At 56.6% G+C, this 18,420-nt stretch overlaps 1 protein-coding gene across 1 annotated transcript; it reads right to left on the bottom strand.

Moving 5' to 3' along the window:
* Positions 1-9,662: 9,662 nt before the first annotated feature.
* On the bottom strand, positions 9,663-18,215 carry PGC (progastricsin). Its single transcript, XM_063177737.1, has 9 exons — positions 18,160-18,215; positions 16,776-16,929; positions 16,103-16,220; positions 14,264-14,382; positions 13,378-13,577; positions 12,177-12,299; positions 11,919-12,063; positions 11,037-11,135; positions 9,663-9,940 (listed from the first exon to the last, which is right to left on the bottom strand). Exons 1-9 carry the CDS (start codon positions 18,213-18,215, stop codon positions 9,788-9,790), a joined length of 1,167 nt encoding a protein of 388 aa, XP_063033807.1. The 3' UTR covers positions 9,663-9,787.
* Between the last annotated feature and the right edge of the window lie 205 nt (positions 18,216-18,420).

The following is an 18,420-nucleotide window of genomic DNA, read 5'->3' as shown; positions in this document are numbered from 1 at the left end:
AAATCACCCCTGAAAGGGGGGGGAAACCATCACAGAAAATGGGGACAAATCGGCCTAAGAAGTGGGGAGAAATCATCACAAAAAATGGGGAGAAATCATCACAGAAAATGGGGAGAAATCACCCCAGAAAATGGGGAGAAATCATCACAGAAAATGGGGAGAAATCACCCCAGAAAATGGGGAGAAATCATCACAGAAAAGGGGGAGAAATCACCCCAGAAAATGGGGAGAAATCATCACAGAAAATGGGGAGAAATCATCACAGAAAAGGGGGAGAAATCACCCCAGAAAATGGGGAGAAATCATCACAAAAAATGGGGAGAAATCACCCCAGAAAATGGGCAGAAATCATCACAAAAAATGAGGAGAAATCATCACAGAAAGCAGAGAGAAACCACCCCAGAAAGTGTGGAGAAATCATCCTAAAAACTGGGGAGAAACCACCCATAAAGTGGGGAGAAACTGCCCCATAAAGTGGGGAAAAATCACTCCAGAAAATGGAGAGAAACCACCCATAAAGTGGACAGAAACTACCCCATAAAGTGGGGAAAAATCATCCCAGAAAATTGAGAGAAACCTCCCCAGAAAGTGGAGAGAAATCGTCCCAGAAAGTGGAGAGAAATCGTCCCAGAAATTGGGAGAATATACCCAGAAAGGGGGGAGAAATCATCCCAGAATGAGGAAAGAAACCACTCACAAAGTGGCGAGAAATCATCCCAGAAAGTGGGGAGAAATCATCCCAGAAAGTGGGGAGAAACTGCCCCATAAAGTGGGGAAAATCATCCCAGAAAATGAAGAGAAACCACCCCAGAAAGTGGGGAGAAATCATCCCAAAAAATGGGGAGAAACCATTCCACAAAGTGGAAAGAAACCACCCCACAAAGTGGAGAGAAATCATCCCAGAAAGTGGGGAGAAACCATCGTATAAAGTGGAGAGAAATCATCCCGGAAAATGGGGAGAAATCACCCCAGAAAGTGTGGAGAAATCATCCTAAAAACTGGGGAGAAACCACCCATAAAGTGGGGAGAAACTGCCCCATAAAGTGGGGAAAAATCACTCCAGAAAATGGAGAGAAACCACCCATAAAGTGGGGAGAAATCATCCTGGAAAATGGGGAGAAATCACCCCAGAAAGGGGGGGAAAAAATCATCCTAAAAAGTGGGGATAAACCACCCCATAAAGTGAGGAAAATCATCCCAGAAAGGGAGGAGAAACCACCGCATAAAGTGAGGAAAATCATCCCAGAAAGGGGGGAGAAACCACCCCATAAAATGGGGAAAATCATCCCAGAAAATTGAGAGAAACCTCCCCAGAAAGTGGCGAGAAATAATCCCACAAAGTGAAGAGAAACCACCCAAAAACTGGGGACAAACCACCCCGGAAAGCGGCGATGCCCGACAAAACCATCCCAGGAGCTCCGGGCGCTCTTGGTGCCACCAGCACCAGGTGACAGCGGTGTCACCCCCCTGTCCCCTCCCATCACCGCCTCCACCCATCCCCACAAGCATGTCACATTTATAAACACCCCACGTCCAGCCCCCAGCACCCAGCCCGGAGGCTCGGAGCTCCTGGAACCAGGCCCCAGAAATAAATAAACAAATTGGGGACGGCCCCTGCCTCGCCCTCCCCAACCAGCACCCCCCTGGCACCCCCTGCCGTGCCCACCTCACCCGCTCTGAGGGGTTCGTGCTGTGCCCTCCTCGGTGCCAGGCTCTGCCCGCAGCTTTTCCTGCTCCCTCAAGGTCAAACTGCTCCCCTGGCAGCCCCTGGTGCCAGCCCAGCCCCTGGCCTGGCACGGTGCCCCTTCTCCCGGGCACGTTGCTCTGCTTGGAGCCCTGCAGGAGCTCGGAGGGTTTTTTTTTCCCCACTCAGATTTCTCCTTTGCCTGACTCGTTTTGCCCAAAATGTTCAGCCAAACCTGCTCCCTCCTCACCTGTGCCAGGTGGGTGAAGCCCCTTCCTTGTTTCCTCCAAAATGTTCCCACCACCCCAAAATCCCAGCTGGGATTTCTCCTTTTCCTGCCGCTTTTTGCCCAAAATGTTCAGCCATACCTGCTGGCAGCAATCTGTGCCAGGTGGGTGAAGTCCCTTCCTCATTTCCCCCAAAATGTTGCCACCACCCCAAAATCCCAGCTGGGATTTCTCCTTTTCCTGCCCCTTTGTGCCCAAAATGTTCAGCCAAACCTGCTCCCTCCTCACCTGTGCCAGGTGGATGCAGCCCCTTCCTCATTTCCCCCAAAATGTTCCCACCACCCCAAAATCCCAGCTGGGATTTCTCCTTTGCCCGCCCCTTTTTGCCCAAAATGCTCAGCCAAAACCTGCTCCCTCCTCACCTGTGCCAGGTGGGTGAAGCCCCTTCCTCATTTCCCCCAAGATATTCCCACTCCCCAAAATCTCCCAGGCACGTTTGCTTGGAGCAGTGCAGGAGGAGCTCAGAGGGATTTTCCCCACTCAGATTTCTCCTTTTCCTGCCCTTTTTCTCCAAAATATTCAGCCAAACCTGCTCCCTCCTCACCTGGCAGCAATCTGTGCCAGGTGGATGCAGCCCCCTCCTCACTTCCTCCAAAATGTTCCCATTCCCCCAAAATCCCAGTTGGGATTTCTCATTTTCCTGCCTCTTTTTGCCCAAAATGCTCAGCCCAAACCAGCTCCCTCCTCACCTGGCAGCAATCTGTGCCAGGTGGGTGAAGCCCCTTCCTCATTTCATCCAAAATATTCCCAAAATCCCGAGGGCACAGCCTGGGCAGGAGCCAGCTCTGCTGGTCCCCGAGGCTCCAAGAACCCCCCTGGCCATCCCCACACTGGGAATTTCAGGTTTATCCGGAATTTGCAGCCATTTAAGCAAAGGAGGCAAGAGCTCAGGGTGTGGGGAGTTTGTCTGGAGCCAAAAGGTGACAAAACCCCGGGGGCGATTCCTAGAAAAGGCTTTCAAGATAAGGTGGCACAACCTGAAGGGACACTGGGGACACCTTGAGGCCTCCCCAGGTGAGCCCGGCCAGGTGATGCCACCCAAACCATCCCACGGTGCCCATCCCACAAAGTGCAGAGAAATCATCCCAGAAAGTGGGGAGAAATCACCCCATAAAGTGGGGAGAAATTATCCTAAAAACTGGGGAGAAACCTCCCATAAAGTGGGGAGAAAATATCCTAAAAACTGGGGAGAAACCACCCACAAAGTGGGGAGAAAATATCCTAAAAACTGGGGAGAAATCACACATAAAGTGGGGGGAAATCATCCTAAAAACTGGGAAATCCACAGGGAAATCCTGCCCCGAGCAGCAGCCAGGTGCCAGGAGCAGGGACAGGAATTTGGGAGGGATGAGGGCAGGGCCATGGGGGGCTCTCTAGAAAGAGGAAAATAAAGATGAGCGCAAAATCCCAGTGTGGTCAGGGAGAAATCCCCACTTTGAGACTCCCCCAAAGTGTCACAGAGCCACCAGAGTGACCCCAGCTGCCTCCACACAGCTTGGAAAAGCTCACGGAGGTGGTGAAGGCCACCTTGGGGGTTTTTTTGGGGTTTTTAATTTTTTTTTTAAGGAAATTTCCCCCATCACCTGACTGCTGCTGGCCCCTGCCCGCTTCCTCTTTGCCTGGGATATGGGATAACCCCACACACACTGACAAAACTGCTCCCTTGAGGCAAACCCAGCTTGAGGTGCCCTCTAAAACCACCCCAAAAAAACTCCAGATTTGGGGAATTTCTGTCCCCACAGAGGGGACAGGGGTGCGGCAGCTCCATCCCTGCCATCGACACCCCAGGAAATGAGGGAGAAACATCAAATCCAGCGGTGGGATCCCACCACACCAGACCCAGCTCCCCATTCCAGCACCCCACAACACCAGGATGATGTTTTTACCCTCAGCACTGTGGATTTTTGGAGGGGGACACCCTCCCAAAATCCCATTTCCCTGCTTTTTTTGTGCTGCTCAGCCCTGGGAATGGTGACCCCACACATCATCCCCAAAAGGGGCTTTTCCCATCCCCATTGCAGCGTTCCAGGAAAACAGGGCAGGGCAGACCAGGAGCACACACAGACACATGCGCGCAGAGTGGAAAAAGCAATAAAATCTGAAATCCCTGGCTGGGCTCAGGGCTCCATCCCAAACACCCGGATGGCCCCATCCAACAGCTCCACCCCAGCACAGTTTGCAGTTTCCTACTGATAAGGGCGGGCAGATCGCTCAGAAAACACAAAACACGCGGGGCCGGCATCCCTCGGGAAGCAAACCCAGGATTCAGCAGGAAACAAACCCAGGATTCAGCAGGAAACAAACCCAGCATCCCTCGGAAAACACCTCCACGTGCTGGCCTGACCCACCACCAGCACCAAATCTGGGTGTTCCTCCCAAATCTGGGTGTTCCTCCCAAATCCAGCCACCCCAAATCTGGGTATTCACCCCAAATCTGGGTGTTCCTCCCAAATCTGGGTATTCACCCCAAATCTGGGTATTCACCCCAAATCCAGCCACCCCAAATCTGGGTGTTCCCCCCAAATCTGGGTGTTCCCCCCAAATCCAGCCACCAAATCTGAGTGTCCCCCTCAAATCCAGCCACCAAATCTGGGTGTTCCTCCCAAATCCAGCCACCCCAAATCTGGGTGTTCCCCTCAAATCCAGCCACCAAATCTGGGTGTTCCTCCCAAATCCAGCCACCCCAAATCTGGGTGTTCCCACCAAATCCAGCCACTAAATCCAGCCATCCCAACCCCAAATTCCCACTGCTCCTCAGCACGTGCTGCCCTGACCCACCATCACCAAATCTGGGTATTCCCCCCAAATCCAGACACCAAATCTGAGTGTCCCCCTCAAATCCAGCCACCCCAAATCTAGGTATTTCCCCCCAAATCCAGCCACCCCAATCTGGCTGTTCCCCTCAAATCCAGCCACCAAATCTGGGTGTTCCTCCCAAATCCAGCCACCCCAAATCTGGGTATTCACCCCAAATCTGAGTGTCCCCCCCAAATCCAGCCACCCCAATCTGGGTGTTCCCCCCAAAACCCAGCCACCAAAACTGGGTATTTCCCCCAAATCCAGCCAACAAATCTGGGTATTTCCTCCCAAATTCAGCCACCCCAAATCTGGGTGTTCCCCCAAATCTGGGTATTTCCCCCCAAATCCAGCCACCCCAAATCTGGGTGTTCCCCCCAAATCCAGCCACACCAAATCTGGGTATTTCCCCCCAAATTCAGCCACCCCAAATCTGGGTATTCCCCCCAAATCTGGGTGTTCCCCCCAAATTCAGCCACCCCAAATCTGGGTATTCCCCCCAAATCTGAGTGTCCCCTCCAAATCCAGCCACCCCAAATCTGGGTATTCCTCCCAAATTCAGCCACACCAAATCTGGGTGTTCCCCCCAAATCTGTGTGCTCCCCCCAAATCCAGCCACCAAATCTGGGTGTTCCCCCCAAACCCAGCCACCCCAAATCTGGGTATTCCCCCCAAATCTGGGTGTTCCCCCCAAATCCAGCCACCCCAAATCTGGGTGTCCCCCCCAGATCTAACCACCCCGATGCCAAATTCCCACCCTTGCCCAGCTCTGGGATTTGCCCCCTGCTGCAGCAGGTGAGCCAGAGCGGGCTGGGACAAACCAGCCCCGCTCCCGGCCCGGAGCAGCCGCGCATGAAGCCGAGCAAACACGGCAGGGAAGCACAGGGAAGGCGGGGGAAAGAAAAAATAAAATAACCCCCCCAAAGGCTCCCTCCGCTGCCTGCCGGCCTCTGTTATATAAAAAACACCCAAGGGGGGGAACACGCCGGGATTCCTGGAAACGAGCCCTGCTTTCCCCGGACTCGCACCGGCTGATTTATTTATCTTACACCAGCACAATAACCACCAGATTTTCTTCGTGTTTCTATTCTTTTTTTTTTTCACTTTTTTTTTTTTTTTTTGGGGGGGGGGGTTTACTTTTTTTAAGGAAATTTCCTCCATCATCTGACTGCCCCCAAGCTCTAGGGGCTGCGTAATCCTTTCCTGCCTCGTAATTAATTCATGAATGTAATTAATCGCTCCGGGGCAGCCCCCTCTATTCCCCCCCGAATTTCCCCAGGAAGGAGGGACACGCTGTGTGTCCCCTTGGCCACCCCCCCAAAAGCCGAGTGACACGAGGTATCTCAATTTTCCCATTTTTTCTAAATGGGAAAAGTCCCCACTTTGCGTCCCCCAAACCGGGGGGGTGTCCCGGAGCATCCGTGCCTCAGTTTCCCCAGGCGTGTTCGGAGGGGTTCCCCATGGGAAAAGCGACCCGGGCAGGTCCCCCCGAGCTGCCGGGGGTCTCAAAACCCCTGGGACCGCCGAGTTTTGCGAGAGGGCACCGGGACGAGCTTCTGGAGCCTCCCGGGGGCGAGGGGGGCCGATTATTTACAGCAAAATAAGGGGGGAAAAAAGCAACTCCGAGTTCCGGGATGGCGCAGGACAGGGGGGAGCACCCCAAAGCCGCCCCAGCACCCCACAAGGTGGGCTCCGAGCCGAGGGGGCCCCCCTGTCCCCAGGGACCCCCGGCCCCGCACTCACCCGTGGGGAAGGGCGAGGAAACGAAGCGGTTCGGCTGCGCTCGGCTCTGCTCGGCCTCGCTCGGTTCGGGCCCTCGGCTCGGTTCAGCTCTGTTCGGCCTCGCTCGGCTGCTCTCGGTTCGGCTCCTCGGCTCGGTTCGGCCCCGTTCGGCTGCGCTCGGCCCCGCTCGGTTCGGCTCCTCGGCTCTTCTCAGCTCAGTTCGGCCCCACTCGGGTTGGTTCGGATCTGTTCGGCTCCCTCGGCTGCGCTCGGCCGGCTCGGTTCGGCACCACTCGGCTGGGTTCGGCTGCGCTCTATTCGACTCTTCGGCTCAGTTCGGCTCCACTCGGCCCGGCTCGGTTCTGTCGGGCTCCTCCGCTCGGCTCGGCCCGGCCCGGTTGGGCTCGGTTCCGTCGGGCTCCTCGGCTCGGCTCGGCTCGGCGCAGCCCGGCCCGGTTGGGCTCGGTTCTGTCGCGCTCCTCCGCTCGGCTCGGCGCAGCCCGGCCCGGTTGGGCTCGGCTCGGCCCGGCTCGGCCCCGTGCCGAGGGAGGGCAGCAGCAGCGCCCGCCCGGCCCGTTCCGCTGCCCTCGCTGCGCTGCCGGCCCCGGGCACGCCGGGAGCTGCAGTCCGCGCCTGCCGGGACTTGTAGTCCCCGCCCGGCCACGGCGGAGCTCGGGCTCGGCGCTTTCCTGCCCTGAAACGGGGCAGCGTCCTCCCCAAAAATGTGTGGTTTCTCCTCTAAAGTGGGAATTTCCACCCCAAAATCGGCTCGGGAGAGGAGGGATGGGGTGGGAGGTGAAGGCAGCGCTGTGCTGGGGTTGTGCGGTGCCGTGAAGCAGGATGGTGCATCCCTTTCTGTCAGGAACACGGGGCATCGTGGAGATCCTTGGACCAGGATCCTGCATCCCTTAGCACCACAGTCCTACGTCCTTTTCGACTGGGACCATAGGGAGATCCTGGAGCTCCTTGAACCATGATCCTGCATCCCTTTGGACCACGATCCTACACCTATATCCCTTAGGATTGGGACCACACAGGGATCCTGGAGCTCCTTGGAACAGGATCCTAAATCCCTTTGGACCAGGATCCTGCATCCCTTTGGACCAGGATCCTACATCCCTTTGGACCAGGATCCTACATCCCTTTGGACCAGGATCCTACATCCCTTTGGATCAGGATCCTGCATCCCTTTGGATCAGGATCCTGCATCCCTTTGGACGAGGATCCTACATCCCTTTGGATCAGGATCCTGCATCCCTTTGAACTGGGACCACACGGGGCTCACGGAGCTCCTCGCACCAGGTTTTTACCACTCCTTGCACCATCCTCCATCCGATTGTGGCCCTGGCAGGGCAGCAGTGTCCCCACATCCACCCTGATTCCCCTCCTGACCCCCAGCCCGAACACGGGACGCCGATCAAAAGCCAAACGCCGTCGTTATCACCCAATTAAAGGATTTTTTTTTTTCTCCCAGCTCCAGCTTTCCGGAAAACAAAGGCACAGCCGCACACACCCCTTCCAGCAAGTGGAAATTCCTGCTGCTGGTGTTCTGGGAATGGGCAGGAGCCGTCCAGCTCCCGTCCAAGCTTTTGGCCGTGGAATGATGCTGGGAATCCTTCAGAAGCTCGCGAAATCCCCACGAGGTTCCTGGCGGGTCCGGGCAGGTCCTGCAGGGAGCAAAGGGGACAGCGAAGAGCAGAGGGACGTGGTCAGCCTTTGCTGGGCACCACCGCCCTGTTTCCAGCAGAAAATTCCCATTCCAGAGGGAGGGGGAGGAGGAGGAGGAGGAGGAGGATGAGGAATGCCCTTCCCTGCTGTCGGTGCCCTCCTAATCTCGGTCTCAGCGCGCTCAGCCTGTGTCAATATTTTGACTTTGTGTCCTTCCCCCGGGAGGTGACGGAGCCCCGAACGCATCTGAGAGCGAGCTCCGGTGATAAAGAACTGCTAAAAACCTAAAAAACCACTCTGGGTGCTGGGAAAGAGCGGGGTCACCCAAGCTCCCCCTGCCCGGCGTGTTCCCCATCCCCTTGGGCCACTCCCTGCCATTCCCCATAATGGGATAAAAATGCAATTTTCCAAGGTTTTTTTTCAGGGCTCAAGGGTCATTTGGGTGTCGCGATAAAGAAGTTCTGGTGATAAAGAACTTCTCAGAAACTCTGGGAAACAGCGGGGTCACCCAACCTCACCCTGCCCGGGGTTCCCCATCCCGGTATTCCCAATTCCCGATATTCCAGTGCGGCTTTCCAGCCCCATTTCAGGGCTCAGGGGTCATTTGGGTGTCCTGACTCACCTCACGGCCTCAGGATCCCACCTTGATACACCACAGGGCTTTGGCAAAGCTCCTCCGGCTGCAGGGAGGCTCAGGGGCTTCCACTCTGAGGCTTCCCCAGGGTTGGAGGTGGAGACTGGGGATTTATCCCAGGGTCTGGAGCTCATCCCAGCACTTACCTTGCTGGAAATGGGAATTGTGAGCCAGGGAACCCCTCGGGAATTGTGAGCCAGGGAACCCCACAAACCCAGGAGCTCAGAGACCATCTGGGATGGCAGGGTTTATTTGTTACAGGATCCGTGGGCACACAAATCCCGAGGGATGGGGATGGAATCCCATCCCTGGGGCTTCATCCCAGAGCTTGGAGCTCATCCCAGCACTTACCTTGCTGGAGGAAGGAATTGTAAGCCCTGGAACCCCTCAGGCTGCTCCCAACAAACCCAGGAGCTCAGAGACCATCTGGGATGGCAGGGTTTATTTGTTACAGGATCCGTGGGCACACAGACACACAAATCCCGAGGGATGGGGATGGAAACCCATCCCTGGGGATTTATCCCAGGGTCTGGAGCTCATCCCAGCACTTACCTTGCTGGAAAAGGGAACTGTGAGCCAGGGAACCCCTCAGGAATTGTGAGCCAGGGAACCCCTCAGGAACTGTGAGCCAGGGAACCCCTCAAGCTGCTCCCCACAAACCCAGAAGCTCAGAGACCATTTGGGATGGCAGGGTTTATTTGTTACAGGATCCATGGGCACACAGGCACACAAATCCTGAGGGATGGGGATGGAATCTCATCCCTTGAGCTATCCCAGCACTTACCTTGCTGGAAAAGGGAATTGTGAGCCAGGGAACCCCTCAAGCTGCTCCCCACAAACCCAGGAGCTCAGAGATCATTTTGGACGGCAGGGTTTATTTGTTACAGGATCCGTGGGCACGCAAATCCCGAGGGATGGGGATGGAAAGGAGCAGAAACGTCCCTGGGAATGCTGTGGCACCCCGTGGGCCGGGAGAGGGGCTGGAATTTGCTTCCTCTAGGCCGAGGGCGCGAAGCCCACGCGGTTGTTGGCCATGTCGAAGACGGTGTAAAATTCCTTCAGGAAAACGTTTCCCAGGATCCAGAGGGGCTGCCCGTCCTGGGAGGGCAGGTAGGTGGCCTCGATGGCCAGGGTGCAGTAGCCATTGCTCTGGAGGGGGGAATAACGGGGGGTCAGCACCGACAGCATCACTGCTGGAGCTACGGGACCTTCCCGGGGCCTCGGGAATGCTTGGGATGTTCCTGGTGCCTCGGGAATTCTCAGGACGTTCCTGATGCCTTGGGAATGCTTGAGAAGTTCCCAGTGCCTGGGCAACTCTCGGGGTGTTCCCAGTGACTGGGGAACTCTTGGGAATTTTCAGAATGTTCCCAGTGCCTCGGGAACTCTTGGGGTGTTCCCAGTGGCTCAGGAACTCTTGGGAATGCTTGGGGTGTTCCCAATATCTGGGGAACTCTTGGGAGCTCTCAGGATGTTCCCGGGGCCTCGGCAATGCTCGGGATGTTCCTGGTGCCTCAGGAATTCTTGGGAATTCTCGGGATGTTCCTGGTGCCTCAGGATGTTCCCGGTGCCTCAGGAACTCTTGGGAATTCTCGGGATGTTCCTGGTGCCTCAGGATGTTCCTGGTGACTTGGGAACTCTTGGGAACTCTGGGGATGTTCCCGGTGCCTGAGGAACACTCAGGAGCTCTCAGGATGTTCCTGGTACCCAGGGAACTCTCAGGAACTCTCAGGATTTTCCCAGTGCCTGGAGAACCCTTGGGATGTTCCCGGTACCTGGGGAACCCTCAGGAACTCTCAGGATCTTCCCGTGCCTCGGAATGTTCCTGATGACTTGGGAACTCTTGGGAATTCTCAGGATGTTCCTGGTGCCTCGGAATGTTCCTGATGACTTGGGAACCCTTGGGAACTCTCAGGATGTTCTCAGTGCCTTGGGAACTCTTGGGAACTCTCCCCAGGTACCCGGGGAACCCTCAGGAACTCTTGGGATGTTCCTGGTGCCTCGGGATGTTCCTGGTGCCTTGGGAACTCTTGGGAACTCTCAGGATGTTCCCGATGCCTCAGGAACTCTCAGGAACTCTCGGGATATTCCTGGTGCCTGGGGAACCCTCAGGAATTCTCAGGATGTTCCCAGTGCCTCAGGAACTCTCAGGAACCCCGGGGATGTTCCTGGGAACCCTGGGGATGGATCCCAGCACCCATGGAACCCCGTGGAATTTTGGGCCGGACCCCACAGACCCCACACGTACGTTGAGGACGAAGGCGCTCGGGGGGAGCGCGAGCCGAGCGCCGCCGATGCCGAAGGTGAGTTGGGGCATGCTCTGGGTGTCACTGCAGTCCACGGCGTACTGAGGGGACAGGGACAGGGCTCGTGGCAGCCAGGGGACACGGCGGGGACAAACACCCCGCCCCTGGCAGCGCCACACTGCGGAATCGTGGAATGGTTTGGGTGGGAAGGGAATTTAAATTGCCCGGTGCCACCCCTGCCATGGCAGGGACACCTGCCACTGTCCCCAGGGGGCTCCAGCCTGGCCTGGGACACTGCCAGGGGTCCAGGGGCAGCCACAGCTGCTCTGGGAATTCCATCCCAGCCCCTCTCCTAAGATTTCTTCCCAAAATCTCATCTAAACCTGCCCATGGAATCCTGGAATGGTTTGGGTTGGAGGGACCTCAAAGCCCATCCAGTGCCACCATGGGTCCCACACCTCCCACTGCCCCAGGGTGCTCCAGCCTGGCCTGGGACGCTGCCAGGGATGGCACAGCCACAGCTGCTCTGGGACATCACCCCAGCCCTTCCCCACCCTCACAGGGAAGAATTCCTTCCCTGGATCAACCCTAAATTTCCTCTCTTTCACTCTGAACCCATCTCCCCTTCCCCTGTCGCTCCAGACCTTTGTCCCAAGTCCCTCTCTGGCTTCCCTGTAGCCCCTTCAGATCCTGGAATGGGCTGTGAGGTTCCCACACAATGTTCTCCAGGCTGAGCATCCCCACCCTTCTCAGCCTGATGTCCCCCTGCAGTCCCTTTTCCTGCAGGTGCCACCTGAGCTTTTGTAGGACCTGGTCGAACCCAGGGCTCTGACTCCCACGCAGGCTCCCCACTGCTCCAGACCCCCCAAAACCCCCACACTCACCCCATAGCTGGTCTCCTGGGCTCCCAGGGCCTCCAGGACGCTCTCTATGTACTCCTGGGGCACGGTCAGCAGGAATGTCCCCGTGTCCACGATGGCCTGGCAGCCCTGGCTGCACCAGCCGGTCGCTGACTGCCCGATGGCAACCCTGGCAGGACAACGGGGACAAGGACGTGGCTTTGGGCACCCTTAAAGCCCAAGCATCGAGCCTGGAGCCCTGCAGAGCAGGGTGTGATGGCCAGAGGCGCAAACGCCACTCACTCCTCAAGTGCCACCTGCCAGTAGAGCCTCTGTGTCACCGGCGCCCAGGTGATGTCCCCCTGGAAGAGCTGGGGGTCCACGCCCCCCAGGAGGAGCTCGCCCCCGTAGTCGTAGGTGGGCTGGCTGTGAGGAAACAGAGCCAGGAGAGCCCTGTGGTCAGCGTGGGATGGAGAGGGGGGAGTGCCCGAGGAACCCTCAGGGGGACGGGCAGGGGACAGCAGGATGTGAGGGATGGGGACACCACGATGGGAGGGACACCAGGACGCCAGGACGTGCAGTCAGGGGACAGCAGGATGTAAGGGATGGGGACACCAGGATGTGCAGATAGGGGACACCAGGAGGTGAGGGACACCAGGATGTGCAGTCAGGGGACACCAGGATGTGAGGGACACCAGGATGTGCAGTCGGGGGACACCAGGAGGTGAGGGACACCAGGACGTGCAGGGCACATGATGACATGAGGGCATGGGACACCAGGACGTGCAGATAGGGGACACCAGGATGTGAGGGACACCAGGATGTGCAGTCAGGGGACACCAGGATGTGAGGGACACCAGGATGTGCAGTCAGGGGACACCAGGATGTGAGGGATGGGGACACCAGGATGTGAGGGACACCAGGACATGCAGTCAGGGGACACCAGGAGGTGAGGGACACCAGGATGTGCAGGGCACATGATGACATGAGGGCATGGGACACCAGGACGTGCAGATAGGGGACACCAGGACGTGAGGGATGGGGACGCCAAGATGTGAGGGCAGGGGACACTGTGACATGCAGGCAGGGGACACCAGGATGTGCAAGCAGGGGACAGCAGGATGTGCACATAGGGGACACCATGACATGAGGGCAGGGGACACCACAACACGCAGGGGACACCGGGACATGAGGATGTGAAAGTAGGGGACACCACAACATGCGGGCAGGGGACACCAAGATGTGCAGACAGAGGACAGCAGGACATGAGGGATGGGGACACCAGGACATGCAGGGGACCAGGACACGAGATAAGGGGACACCACGACAAGCAGGGCACACCAGGACATGAGATCAGGGGACACCACGACACGCAGGGCACACCAGGACATGAGATCAGGGGACACCACGACACGCAGACAGGGCACACCAGGACATGAGATCAGGGGACACCACGACATGCGGGGCACACCAGGACACTCGCAGTGCCCTGCAGGGCTCTCACCGTGAGAAGTAGAAGCTGAAGACGGGCTCGGCCAGCTGGTTCTGCTCCAGCATGCCGCCCAGGGCCGTGGCCATGCCCCCCACGGCCAGCGAGGGGAAGGCCATGCCCAGGATGCCGTCGAAGGCCGCGAAGTAGAACGGCCGCGTGGGCTCCTCCTGGCTCAGCCCCAGCTCCTGCTGGGTCACCGTGATGCTCTGGATCTGCAGGGAAAGGGGATCTGAGGGGAGGCTGCTGCTCCCGAGGTGCCAACAGCACCAGGCAGAGAGGAAAACTGGGGAAAAAAAACGGGAATTGGGGTAAAAGCCAGCCAAAGGCCAGCTGGTGACTGGGTTTGTCGCAGGGGCTCTTGGATGAGGAAGGGACGAAGATATGACTCCATGTTTCAGAAGGCTTGATTTATTATTATATGATATATATTACATTGAAACTATGCTAAAAGAATAGAAAAAAAGGTTTCATCAGAAGGCTGGCTAAGCTAAGAATAGAAAGGAATGATAACAAAGGTTTGTGGCTTGGACAGAGAGCTCGAGCCAGCTGACTGTGATTGGCCATTAATTACAAACAACTCTATGAAACCAATCCCAGATGCACCTGTTGCATCCCACAGCAGCACATAATCAGTGTTTACATTTTGTTCCTGAGGCCTCTCAGCTTCTCAGGAGGAAAAATCCTAAGGAAAGGATTTTTCATGAAAAGATGTCTGTGACAGTTTACCAACCTAGTCACAAAACAACCAATAACGCCCCTAGACAAAAAAGGACACAAATGAGCCCTCATTTTAACGTCCCTCATCATCTTCCTCCTGCTCATTGACCTCCCATGACTGCTGCCCAACACACCCACCCCAACCACCCAGCTCTCCACAAACCTGGCCCTGGGCACTCACCCTGAGCGTGTCGGAGCCCAGCACGATGGTGACGGAGCCGCTGCCGTAGGACACGTTGTAGGACTGGCCCCTGGGCGTGAAGGTGGCCGAGGCACTGGGCTGGAACTTGGCGTGGTTGACTGGGGGAGGAAGAAGAGGGAAAGCCCTGGGCATGGGCAGTGAAATGCCATGAGGAGGAATTTCACTGCTGGGTGCTCCTTGGGGTGATTCCCAAGGGATCAGGTCCTGTTCTGCAGTGGGATTTCATTTCTGGGTGCCCCATCAGTGGGATTTCACTGCTTGGTGCTCCCTGAGGTGATTCCCAAGGAGCAGGTCCTGTTCTGCCATGGGATTTTTAAACCTCCCTGGGATAATTCCTGGGGATCAGGTTCTGTATTGCAGTGGGATTTCATTTCCGAGTGCCCCATCAGTGGGATTTCCCTGCTGGAACCTCCATGAGATAATCCCCAAGGAGCAGGTCCTGTTCTGCAGGGGATTTCATTGCTGGGTGCCCCATCAGTGGGATTTCCCTGCTGGAACCTCCATGAGATAATTCCCGGGGATCAGGTCCTGTTCTGCAGTGGGATTTCACTGCTGGATGTTCTATCAGTGGGATTTCATTGCTGGGTGCTCCTTGGGGTGATTCCCAGGGATCAGGTCCTGTTCTGCCATGGGATTTCACTGCTGGAACCTCCCTGGGATAATTCCTGGGGATCAGGTCCTGTTCTGCAGTGGGATTTCATTTCTGGGCGCTGCATCAGTGGGATTTCACTGCTTGGTGCTCCCCGAGGTGATTCCCAAGGAGCAGGTCCTGTTCTGCCATGGGATTTTTAAACCTCCCTGGGATAATTCCTGGGGATCAGGTCCTGTTCTGCAGTGGGAATTCATTGCTGGGTGCCCCATCAGTGGGATTTCACTGCTGGAACCTCCCTGGGATAATTCCCAGGAATCAGGTTCTGTTCTGCAGGGGGATTTCATTTCTGAGTGCCCCATCAGTGGGATTTCACTGCTGGAACCTCCCTGGGATAATTCCCAGGAATCAGGTTCTGTTCTGCAGTGGGAATTCACTGCTTGGCGCTCCTTGGGGTGATTCTCAAGGAGCAAGTCCTGTTCTGCCATGGGATTTCACCTGGGATTTCACCTGATCCCCTGGAATTTTCCTAAGGGAGCTGGATGGTGCCTTAGGATAACTCCTGGGCATCAGGTCCTGTGCTGCAGTGGGATTTCATTTCTGGGTGCTCCATCAATGGGATCTCACTGCTTGATGCTCCTTGGGATAATTCCCAGGAATGAGGTCCCGTTCTGCAGTGGGATTTCACTGCTGGATGCTCCCTGGGATAATTCCTGGGGATCAGGTCCTGTTCTGCAGTGGGATTTCATTTCTGGGTGCTCCATCAATGGGATTTCATTTCTGGGTGCTCCATCAGTGGGATTTCACTGCTTGATGCTCCTTGGGATAATTCCCAGGAATGAGGTCCTGTTCTGCAGTGGGATTTCACTGCTGGGTGCTCCATCAGTGGGATTGCCAGGAATGGCCAGGGAGCACCCAGAAGATGGCTGGGATGGTCAGGGAGCCCCCCTGAGGTCCCTGGGGTGGCTTGTGGGGATTTGAGGGCTCTGAACTCCCCAAGGAAGCCACAGCAATCCCAGATCAGCATCCCAGGGTCACGTTTTTGGCATCATGATGTCCCCAAGGTGACAGGGGAAGAACAGGGACAAGGATGTGGCACCTAAACCCATTTTGGGGTGCTCAGAAACACATTGAGCCCTGCAGTGCTGGGATAATTGGCACTGATTAGTGAGCACTAATTACTCCTAGGAGCAGGAACGTCCCTGCTCGCAGCATCCCGGGCTACTCACAGCAAGCAGGACTCTTGCAGTCCGTGGAGGGCACCCACAGGTTGGAGGAGCCGGTGTCAAAGAGCACCAGGAACTTCTGGGGGGGCTCCCCAATGCTGATCTCCCCAAAGTAGGAGGACTGGGGAAAAAAAAGGGAATTTTCCTTGGGCGGGGGATCAGGGACAGAGCAGGTTCCCCTCTGGCATCCCCCAGCCAGGCTGAGCTTTTATCCTGCCCCTACTCCCCCAAAAAATGAAATATTAAATCATTATTGTGGGTTTGTTTCGTACAGAAAAGCCTGGCTCTTTGTGGCTGGGGGTAAACTTCCTTGGGGTTCAAACCAGAAGTTAAAAAGTGGGGGAAAAAGCAACTTAAGGGTGGGGGGGAAAGCGATTTAATAGTGGGTAAAAAAGCAATTTAAAGATGGGTAAAAAATCAATTTAGGAGTGGGGGGAGAACAATTTAGGGGTAGGGAAAAATCAGTTTAAGGGTGGGGAAAAAAATAAATTTAAGGGTGGGGGAAAAAAAATCAATTTAAGGGTGGGGAAAAAAGAAATTAAAGGGTGGGGGGAAAAGTGGTTTAAGGGTGGGGGAAAAGCAGTTTAAGGGTGGGGATGAAGCAGTTTCTCAGTGCTGGAGGTTCAGGGGTGCCCAGGTGGCTGAGGCAGGAAGGACGGGCAGGGAGGGCACTCACATCCAGGTGGTTGGCTATGGGCTCCCTCACCACGGAGCCCTGGCTGGGCTGGAATTTCTTCACCGGATCGTATTTGATGTGCCTCAGGAAATCATCCAGCACCCCAGCTGCCCTCATCTGGTCCCGGATGGACAGGCCTTTCTTCAGGCTGATCCTGCACAGGCACAGGCAGAGCACAGCAGGAAAGAAGAAGATTTCAGCATTTTCAGAGGGCTTGGTCCCTGGGCTCCTTTGAGACACGACAGGCGCTCTCCGTGTCCAGGAGCTCTGCAGATCCCCAGGAACTGCTCTCAACATCCCAGGAGCTCTCCGTGACCCCAAAAACTGCTCTCCACATCCCAGGAGCTGCTCTCCACATCCCAGGATCCCTCCATGTCCAGGAGCTGCTCTCCACATCCCAGGATCCCTCCATGTCCAGGATCTGCTCTCCATGTCCCGGATCTGCTCTCCATGCCCAGAATGTCTCCATGCTCTCCCAGGATCCCTCCATGTCCAGGATCTCTCTCCATGCCCAGGATCTCTCGTTGTCCAGAATCTGCTCTCCACATCCCAAGATCTCTCCCTGTCCCAGGATCTCTCCATATCCCAGGATGTTCTCCCAAGATCTCTCCATGCCCAGGATGTCTCCATGCTCTCCCAGCATCTCTCCATTCCCAGGATCTGCTCCCCATGTCCAGAATCTCTCCATGCTCTCCCAGGATCTCTCCATGTTCCCCCAGGATCTCTCCATGCTCTCCCAGCATCTCTCCACTCCCAGGATCTGATCTCCATTCCCAGGATCTCTCCACATCCCAGGATCTGCTCTCCATGCTCTCCCAGGATCTCTCCATGCTCTCCCAGGGTGTCTCCATGCCCAGAATCTGCTCTTCATGCCCAGGATCCCTCCATCCCCCAGGATCTCTCCACATCCCAGGATCTCTCCCTGCCCAGACTCTGCTCCTCATGTCCCATATCTCTCCATGCCCAGGATATCTCCATGTTCTCCCAGGATCTCTCCCTGCCCCAGGATCTCTTGTTGTCCAGAATCTGCTCTCCATCCCCCAAGATCTCTCCATCCCCCAAGATCTCTCGTTGTCCAGAATCTGCTCTCCATCCCCCAGGATCTCTCCCTGCCCCAGGATCTCTCCATGCCCCAGGATCTCTCTATGCCCGAGGATCTCTCTATGCTCTCTCAGGATCCCTCCATGCCCAGGATCTCTCCATCCCCCAGGACCTCTCTATGCTCTCTCAGGATCTCTCCATCCCCCAGGATCTCTCCATCCCCCAGGATCTCTCTATGCTCTCTCAGGATCTCTCCATCCCCCAGGATCTGCCCCGCTCCGTTCCCCCAGCACATCCTCCTCGCTCCCACCATCTCGCCATCCCCTCTGTCCCTGTCACCCACCTGACGGCGCCCTGGGCCAGCTGCAGCCACGCCAGCACCACCGGCAGCCACCTCATGGTGCCCGCAGCCCTCGGGAGGGGCAGAGCCCGCCGGGGCCGCGCTTTTATCCCGGGAGGCAGCGCCGGCTCTGATCCGGGCCGGCCTCAAGGGCGGCTTTGTGCCCCGGGACGCTGCGGGATCGGCCCCATCAAAGGGCAGCGAGAGATAAGGGGCAGCTCTTATCGGGGACCGGGGACCCGGCGTCACCGCGCTGTGTCCGGG

This window comes from Melospiza melodia, chromosome 28 (assembly GCF_035770615.1).
Source record: "Melospiza melodia melodia isolate bMelMel2 chromosome 28, bMelMel2.pri, whole genome shotgun sequence".
NCBI lineage: Eukaryota > Metazoa > Chordata > Aves > Passeriformes > Passerellidae > Melospiza > Melospiza melodia.
Note: the sequence above shows the minus strand (reverse complement) of the source record. Positions and strands in the feature narration are given on the sequence as shown.

Coding starts and splice junctions, on each gene's coding strand:
- PGC (XM_063177737.1), bottom strand. CDS start 18,215: ATGAGGTGGCTGCCGGTGGTGCTGGCGTGGCTGCAGCTGGCCCAGGGC. Junction 14,383..16,102: donor CTGCAAGAGTCCTGCTTGCT/GTGAGTAGCCCG, acceptor TTCCTCCCCCAG/TCAACCACGCCAAGTTCCAG. Junction 9,941..11,036: donor CGAGCGCCTTCGTCCTCAAC/GTACGTGTGGGG, acceptor TCCCCCCTCCAG/AGCAATGGCTACTGCACCCT.